At 40.0% G+C, this 9,658-nt stretch overlaps 1 protein-coding gene across 6 annotated transcripts in view; it reads right to left on the bottom strand.

The window, feature by feature from the left end:
* Positions 1-2,529: 2,529 nt before the first annotated feature.
* The window catches only part of LOC111863356 (probable methyltransferase TARBP1), a 28,526-nt gene continuing 21,397 nt past the window's right edge, over positions 2,530-9,658 (bottom strand). For 2 of the 6 annotated variants that reach the window (XM_023849610.2, XM_023849611.2), the window contains 3 exons: positions 8,935-9,236; positions 4,173-4,309; positions 2,530-3,392 (listed from right to left, as the gene is read on the bottom strand). In XM_023849610.2, coding sequence (XP_023705378.1) covers positions 3,200-3,392; positions 4,173-4,309; positions 8,935-9,236 — 632 coding nt within the window. In that variant the 3' untranslated portion in view covers positions 2,530-3,199. Of the gene's footprint in view, positions 3,393-4,172; positions 4,310-4,954; positions 5,153-8,934; positions 9,237-9,658 lie in introns of those variants that run through there. The other 4 variants (XR_004512901.1, XR_002842584.2, XR_002842583.2 and 1 more) reach the window with 4 other exon arrangements.

Genomic DNA, 9,658 nt, shown 5'->3' with positions numbered 1-9,658 from the left:
AGGTAACATCGCTGCGTCCAAATTTAGTTTCGTTATGTTGAATTGATCCTGTGAAATTCGGTTTTGGCCTGTAGCAGTGTCTGAAGGGGGAAGAGTGCCCTCACGACGTGATCAAGGCTGGATCAAGTCGTGAGGTAAAACTTTGTGTTGTAATTCAGGAAACGCAAGTAAGTGACTTACTGTTTGAGATGGTTTCCTTTAAATTATGAACGCCGCGTGGCGTAAGATAATTTGGTTTTGTTTTGGGTTGTGTAAAACAGCAGATCGCCCCTCAGGCGTTTGTAACCTGTTTATGTTTCCTTGTGCCCTCAAGGCTTGCGTAAGTACATGTTTGTACTGGAGAAGATGAATGACGCCATGAGGCGAGCCTGACTTGAGTTCTGTGCGGCTAGGCACAGTGTAGCTTTGTATTAATTATTATCACATGTTCCGACCAGTCCCTGCCCATCAGGCAGAGTCCACCTGTATACTTACGTTATCAATATATATTTATTTATATGTTTGGAAACGCCAGTTGTATTTATGTATACTTGTGCAGTGTGTTCCCTACCAGTTTGGCCCATAGTGGTTTTCCTCTCCCGAGATCCCCTACTCGACCTTGGGGAGGCATAGTACATCACATACAAGCAAGTCGTTTCTTATGAGCCTGTCCCTTACCCATTTGAGCAGGGGTTCACGGGTTTAAGTGGGTAGAAGAACTGGGTTCTTTACCCACAGGGTCAAGGGACACGGCTCACAGGCAAGTATCAAGCAATAACAAATTTATGCAGGCTCTATTTACATCTGAATTCAGCACAAACACTCCAGATTACATTTGACATTCACAATGTCTTGTAAGGTTGGGAATGTTTGGCCTCCAAACTGTATGGCTTACCTATTCTTCTCCAGGTTCCCTTTGGTTAAATCAATTTAGTGTTGATAATTACCTTACAATCAATTTCACACACAATACATTCCAAATATCTTTCTAGACTATAAAACATTACTTAAACAGAACCTTGGATGAGGCTTATATAAATTCTAGCATTTATAGAACACAATTACGCTTTGGCAACTAGTTCCTAAAAGTATGTCAACAAATAATTATTATGCGGGGTAAATAACATGCATGCACTCATTTACTGAAAGCAACATATTGCCTATACATTAAAGGAGAATGCTGATTCTTTTCATTGAACATATATGTAACTTACCTCCCTCTATTCCCCATATTTTGATGGGAAAGCTGCTAGCCAGTCACAGCCCATACCTTGATTACATAGGCACATACCACTGGTTCTGCTTGATCAAACCGCAGCAAACAGAACTGGTCATAGAGTTCACTGTTATCTAGTAAAACCAGTTTTCAATCCCTAAGATATCAGAATTGTATCCCATAGCTCAGAAACTACTTCAAGCAATTAACAATTACAATAATTTTTTTTTTCCCATTAGTTAAGAATTAGGCCAGGACAGTGTAGTCAGTATAGCAACTGACTATGGGCTGGACAAGCGAGGGGTTGGAGTTTGAGTCCTGAGAGGGTCAAGAAATTTCTCTTTTCCATGTTGTCCAGACCGGCTCTGGGACCCACCCAGCATACTATCCAATGGGTACGAGGTGTCCTTTACCTGGGAGGTAAAGCAGCTGGGGTGTGAGGTGTCAAGGTCAAGAAAATGTGGATCTATACATCCATCCCACCCCCCTGTATACACCTTCATGCCGTAGTGCTTAATTAGTTAAACACAAGGACAACTTTACCTTACCATTAGTCAGGAAACAACTGATTCTGAACAGTATGTGGGACAGGTACTCCACTATTTTAAGCTTCTAAGAGATGAACACCTCAGTGTTTGGGGACAAAGGATGTAAATGTGGTAGATGCTGGTACACATCATCTACTTAATTCCAGAGCACTTCTTTTAAGTATTTATAGTACCTTTAAGATCTTGTAACTATTGTTCCCAATGGTTCAAGTAGGAATGAATTATGAAACCTGAAATTGTAATAATTTCCTACATGATACATATTGGTGATTCTCTAAGCTTTTCTACTGACTCGAGTATCTAATCTGTTCTGAACAGTTGTGGTACACATTTCCTGGTGAAAATGATCTGACACAAGGAGATGCTTTACCACCTTTGCTTCTGATGTTAGTTTATTGAGGGATTAAAAAAGAAACCCCAGAAGCTAGTAAAAAAGGCCAGTCTAGAAGTAAACATGTAGATAATTAAGTATATGATCCTGTCTTGTCACCTGAACACAAAACATAATCATAATATNGATCTCTACGGCGTCTTCAGTAACGTAAACACGTTACAATATAAACAAAGCTAATAAGGGGGACAAAGTTGCTCACGTCCATGACATTCTCTAAGACATGTGTCCGCTGGGTAGTGCAAAATGAGCAAAAAATCTGGCAAAGCTTCCCAAAAGGAAAGTGGAAACTTCAAGATGCAACAAAGAAAAACTTGAGTGCTCTCTATTGGGAAGCAAGATGCAAAATGGGTTAAATGATCCCAAATGCAGCCATTGGAAACCAACCAACCAGCAAAGCTAATAAATCCACTGACATCCAACAAAGTTCATGTATTTGAGACCAACACTGACATACTGACTTATGAGGCAATTAAGAGCAGATTAAAATCAGGTAATGCTTACTACCATTCAGTTCAGAATCTTTCATTTTCTCACCTGTTATTTAAAAACATAAAGATTAAAATATATGAAAAAGTAATTTTTCCTCTAGCTTTGTATGGATATAAAACTTGGTCTCTCACACTAAGGGAAGAACACAGAAGGGGGACGTCTGAGAACAGGATACCAAGTAGAATAGTTTGATGTAAGTGTTGAAATAATAGGAGGCTAGAGAAAAATTCATAATGAGCAGCCTCATAACGTGTACTCCTATCCAAATATTGTTAGAATTATCAAGGCAAGGAGTATGAGATGGGCAAGGCATGTAGCATGCAAGGAAGGGGACCGCAAATAGATCTTACAGAGATGGACTGGGGTGTGTGGACTGGGTTCATATGGCTCAGGATATGGACCAATGGTGGGATTTTGTGAACACGATAGTGAACTTTTGTGTTTCATAAAATGCTGGGAATTTCTAAAGTAGCTTAGCAACTGTTGGCTTTTCAAGGACTCAGCTCCATAGAGCTTGTTAATTTAATTACCACAATTTTATTAAGACAGGACATGCAGAAATAATGCAATATGTCATGTTTCCTCTTCTTGTGAATGAACTCTATTTGAATGTGTTCCTGCCAGAGCTTGCTGTCTCATATACTCCCACACAAATAGTGCACCAGTCACATGAACATTCAGGGAGCGTACAACCCCCTCCTGGGGGATCTCTACACAAACATCCAAAAATGGTAGGAGATCTGCTGGGATGCCTTCCTTCTCATTGCTGAAAAGAAAATGAACCAAATTACAACAGACCTACATGTCAAATAATGTCTAGCAGAGACCAACTTGGCAGAGTTCCACGGGTCAGCTTCCTGCATTGACCTCTTTACCCTTGAGAAAGTAGGTCCCAAAATCTCATGGATAGGATCTTGGGTGCCACTGTTGGTTTCAACACTGTCGGAGACAGAGAAACACATTCTGCTGGCAATGAAAACCTGGGCTTGCAGCACTTAGCCAGGTAATATAATGTCCATTCTTGCTTAAAGAAACACATTGCCTTATTTTTAATAGTCTTTGCACCTTTTTATCTATCAGCCAATAGAAAGCCATACGAGCAAATACTATATAAAACTTATCACCACACTGCACACTTACCCAGCTTACTACCTAAGCAGCTGACTCTCTTGCAACAGAATCCAAATGTTCAACACCAATAATAGAAAAACCTGACACAGGCCATGTTCCAGAGTCAACTGCATTCACATCACTCTTACTTAAGTAGTTTCACTAAGATTCATCTTTATGTTATCCTTCTAGCTCCTTCATAGATTTCTGACTGCTTACCAACATTCTGTACACAGTCATACCTCAACCAACTTCTCAACTTCCAAGTCTGCAGACTTATGATCCCATAAAGTAGCTCCCATTAGAATCAAGCTCTAAATTTTCAGACTTATGATTTAAAACTCAAATTTTGAACTTACACCAAAACTGATACTGCTTTCTCTGAACTTGTAACAGGCTTCCTCACTTCCACAGCCAATTATATTGCTGTACTCACCCTAGCAGGAGAAGGGTTTTCTGAGTAAACTTGAAGTCATTCAGCCGAGTGCTGTTTGATGTCTGCTCAGCTCCAATCAATGTGTAACCATCCTTTTTCTTGGCCTCCAAGTACATGGACAGAAATTGAGGCTTCACCTGAACATAAAGCACAATAAATATACAGCGGAACATCGCTTAACAAACACCTCTCATAACGAGTAATTCGCATAACGAGCAAAACAATTGTAAAAAAATTACTCGCTTAACGAGTGACGTTTCGCATAACAAGTGACGAGAGGGGAAGTCCCGGATTGTGCGCTTGCTACATCAGTCTGTGTTTAGCACTCGTTCCGCTATCATCTTAGTGTCGCTTGTGATCACACATTTTTCCAAACTTGTGTTCAGACATATTATTTGTGATTTTTTTTTGTGCAAAGTTTAATAACCCTTGCAAAAATGTCCCCGAAGAAAAAGCTGCAAAAAGACAGACATAAGAGAATAAAAATAACCGTAGAAATGAAACGTAAAATCATTGAAAAGCGAGAACGAGGTGTGAGCGTGGCTGATCTAGCACGCACATACAATCGGTCTACATCAACGATTTGCACTATCCTCAAGAACAAGGACAAGATTAAGGAGATAGATGCTTCAAAGGGAGTGACAAGAATATCTACACAATGGTTACGTATTCTCGACGATGTTGAAAGGTTGCTCCTCATATGGATAAACGAAAAGCAATTGCAAGGTGACACTATTAACAAGGACATCATTTGTGAGAAGGTGAAAGTGATTTTTGCCGACCTCATTAAGAAGACGCCAGGATCATCAACGGCTGAAGAAGAAGCATTTAAGGGAAGCCGTGGGTGGTTCGAGAAGTTTAGGAGAAGAACCGGCATCCACAGCATTGTAAGGCACGGTGAAGCAGCAAGGTCCGACAGAAAGGCGGCAGAGAACTTCATTGGTGACTTCGAGAAGCTAGTAGATTCTGAGGGTTACCTGCTGCAACAGGTTTTTAATTGTGATGAGACAGAGGTAAGGGCAATGCAACAATCTTCTGGCGCAACAAGAGAAATGCTGAAAGCATGGGAAACTGTTGCATCGTACACTGAGAAGCATCACCCTAATAAGGCAATGGCTATGCGTGTTACAAATTTATTTAATGATAATGCTGTGTCGAATTTTCACCAAATTTTGAAGCGTCGGCAAAAACAAATGTCTCTAGACAGCATTCTAGTAAAAAAGAATTAGATAATGTTGTATTCTAGCGTCCTGTTGCACTGATTTTCATCCATGATATTTATGTAATGGCCGTCTTGTAGTGCACACAATTTCATATGTCGCTTCTTACTACATAGATGGTACTATGTTGCCGAAACATGTAGTAAGAAGTGACATATGAAATTTAGTGCACTACAAGATGGCCATTACATACATATCATGGAAGAATTAGATATATATCATAAATAATAAACTAATTAGTTCGATTTTTTTTTCTGCAAATCGAATTCGCATTCCAGGTTGGTTCACTCTGCATAGAAGAAAAGATGAAGATGATTCACACTCCTTAACAATGTATATATAATTTTCTTTGAATAAACGTTATACATAAAATTTTTTCAGCATCGAACGAATTATCGTATTTTACATTAATTTATATGAGAAAAATTGTTAAGCTTAACACGTGTTTTGCATTATGAGTAGGATTCTGGAACGAATTATACTCATTAAGTGAGGGTCCGCTGTATTTTTTTTTCTTGATTTATGTATTGGATTATTACAGGATTAGATGATAGGCTGAGTATGAATGATGGATTGAGAAGACTGTGAACACTGACTGTGACAGAATGATCACCATTTGAGCAACTCAAGATAATTCTGAAGTTGTAATGGAAATTTGAAAAAGTATGCAAAGTGCAAAGACGGTGGTGGCGTGAATTTACAATGGAACCTCCAACATGATTAACAATTGCAAGTATTCATGACAAATTTGAGACCGATGGTACAGTGCATGATGTGTACAAGCAAAGATCTGGGAAGCCTTGCACAGCAATGAGTCCCACCGCTTCTGTGTGGGAACAGTTTACACGATCACCACAAAAGTCTGTAAAACAATGTGCATGTGAGACAGGAATTAGCAGATCAAGATCATATTCTGAAATGTGCTAAGTGGAAAGTTTACATCCCAAGATTGTTACATGATGAAACCCTACCAGGTCAATGGATAGGAAAAAGAGATAGTGTTGAGTATCCCATACACTCACCTGATTTAACCTCCCTCACCTTCTACTTTTTGGGGGTCCCTGAAGGACCACTGACACTGGAGATATTATGGGGAGAAATTGAAATGTCATGTGCTGCTATCCCAGTGGACATCTTGGCCACAGTTCCTTGTGCACTAGTCCGCCAAAAAAAAAAAAAATTCTACAAGCTAATGGTGGGCACTTTGAACACTTGTTCTGTTTCAGCATGTGTCGCAGCCATCCCTTTCTGCATGTATCAAATTTGGGTTATCAATATATTATTCACGCAGATATTTTGTACCCTGAAGTGTGTATATATCTTCTGGGTCCCTCTGCTGTATTCCAGCATTTGCTTGGAGAAGCTCAGGGACATGCTACATGCTACAATCCAAAAGTTCCCGAAATTTGAATTTTGTGCACAAGTGGTTATGAGTACATCAAAATACTGCTAGGTGTCTCCCCACACATCCTTCTTGAATTGGTGTGGCAAGCGGCATTGAGTTGAGTGGTTGGGTTTATTGTTGGTGAACATATTTCCATTGTTGTGTTTCCCTGAGTTTGCGGTTTTGCAGTGGCTGACCTGAGAGAGCAGCTTGTCTGTATAAAGTTTTGTTTTAAACTTGGGAAAACCAATGCAGAAGTGCACCAAATGTTGAAGCAAGCTTTTGGTGACAACAGTTTAGGCCAGACACAAACTTACGACTGGTATAAGCATTTCAAAAATGGCCGAACATCGACTGATGATGACGATCGTTCGGGACGGCTGTCAACTGGCACCACATCAGAAAATGTTGTGAGAGTTAGGGATCTGATTATGCAAGATCGTAGACTGACCATCCAAGACCTCTGTAACACCTTGGGACTAAGTTATGGCACATGTCAACGAATTTTGTCAGAGGAACTGAATATGAGGAGGATTGCGGCGGTGAGGATTGTGCCATGACTGCTGCAAAATGAACAGAAGCAGCATCACTTGGAAGTCTGCAGGGAACTCCAACAACAGCTTCAAGAGGATCCAAACTTTCTTTCGAACATTGTCACTGGTGACAAAATTTGGATTTATGGCTGTGACCCTAAAAGTAAGCAGCAATTGTTGCAATGGAAGAGCCCATCTTCACCTTGGCCACAAAAGCTAGACAAGTCAAGAGCAACATTAAGTCCATGTTGATCTGCTTTTTTGATACTGAAGGGACTGTTCAGAAGGAGTTCATCCCTCCTGGTCTGACAATCAATAAAGAGTTCTATCGCGATGTTCTAAGGCGTTTGAGGGAGGATATGAGGAGAAAACGTCCAGAGAATTGGTGCACGAACGACTGGGTACTCCACCATGACAACGCACGACTGCATACGGCTTACATTGTGCAGGAATTTTTGACTAAAAACAAGTTGGCAGTTGTTCCCCACCCACAGTATTCACCAGACTTAGCTTCATGTGACTTCTTTCTCTTTAAAAACCAGATGGCAGTTGTTCCCCACCCACCGTACTTGCCAGACTTAGCTCCATGCAACTTCTTTCTCTTCCCCAAGATGAAAATCAAGTTGAAGGGGCGAAGATTTGATACAGTTGAGGAAATTCAAGCGGAAATGCAGACGGTACTAAACACCCTAACAAAGAAAGACTTCCAGGATGCATTTGAAAAGTGACAGAAACGCTGCGATCGGTGTATGCACTCCCAAGGGGACTACTTTGAAGGTGATGGTGCAGAATAAGATCCAGGTAAGATGTAATAGTTTTTATTAATATATTTTGGGACCTTTTGGATTGCACCACATACTTGGTCTCTAAAGAGAGATTTAATTTCTGCAATATTTGTATTCCAAAGAAATTAAAAAATACAAGGAGATAAAGAGCAGAGAAACAAAATGGACAGCTGGATAGTGAAGATGACAGGAAGAGCTCAGTTGAAATCAAGTGAAACTAAATTTCTTGGGACATGTGTAAGACTTACTGGGTGGAATGAAAAGTTTCAGAAACAAGGGGTCCTGTGCAGAAGATAAAAAGTAAAATGCTGTGATGGTGAAGACATGTAGGAAACATGGGAGAACAAAAATGCAGTGATTATAAATAATTTATAAAGCAATGGAATGAAAGTGAAAGAAGTGAATGTGAATTTCAGCAATTATGAAATATAAAATCTCAAAATCTAGGTAAGTGGGGAAACATAAAGAAGGTTGGGAGGAGTAGGGGAAGAAAAATAAGAAGTGATTAGGAGGAGGAGGACAAAAGATTGAGGAAGAACAGTGGCACAAGATGATAAGGGAGTAGTAGGAGAAGGAAGAGGAGGGGAGGGAGGAGTATGAATGAGAACAAGAACAAAACAAAAGGAAGAGGAGGAGGTTGAGGAAAAGAATAAGAGATAGAAAATGATGATTAAGAAGCTGTGGAAGGGAACTATATCATAAGGTAAGGGTTGGAGGGAATTACGCAATGGACCTCTACAGGCAAATATTAGTCCTGCTTTGGTCAAATGTTTTAATCAGTTTAACTGCTTCTTAAAGTAAAACATGCTTTGGCTAATTTAATTTGTTCTATCTTCAAACCTCTGATATTGGAACCCACTGTTCAGCAGTTACGCTCAAACTGCGAAACTGCTTGTCCTCGGTATACTTGAGATTTCCCACAACATACTCTGAGACTCCAAAAACTTCGCAGGTACGACTCAGGCCACCCAGATTAGGCAGACGGTCAATGAGAGATGCTACGACTATAAGTCCCTCCTCTCGTTTCTGTCTGAGTTCCGATCCGAGATCTTGACCAGGAAATGTTGAACACCAGGGTACCAACTTCTTCTGAACGTTTTTATGGACTCCTATCATGTCAGCACCATTGTCCTCAGTGCCCGCTGGTAAACACATACACACAAGAAATCATTCCTCACATATGAACAGAGAGTAAAGTGATCAGGAGCACAATGGAGGAAACTACATAATGATAACTTCATGATGTTTCCAACACATTCAGTTTTGATGAAGTTATTAAATAAATGAAGTTGAGATAGTATCAGAAAGTAATCTCTGACTCTAACAACCTGTTGCTGTATACGCATATAATTCTTACAATGTCATCAACTTTGCTATCTGCAGTTGTTTTGATGGCACTGTAGGACTTACATCTCAGATAGCAGCATGCCTGATGAAACATAAAAACAAAAATTTGAACAGGAAATTTAATGTCAAAAGACTGAAGGATAATATTATCATGTCTACTCATGTACCACATGCACCCTTTGCCTCAAATTAGTGGGAAAACAGGCTGCATAACCTA

Source organism: Cryptotermes secundus, unplaced genomic scaffold (assembly GCF_002891405.2).
Source record: "Cryptotermes secundus unplaced genomic scaffold, Csec_1.0 scaffold509, whole genome shotgun sequence".
Classification (NCBI taxonomy): Eukaryota; Metazoa; Arthropoda; class Insecta; order Blattodea; family Kalotermitidae; genus Cryptotermes; species Cryptotermes secundus.
Note: the sequence above shows the minus strand (reverse complement) of the source record. Positions and strands in the feature narration are given on the sequence as shown.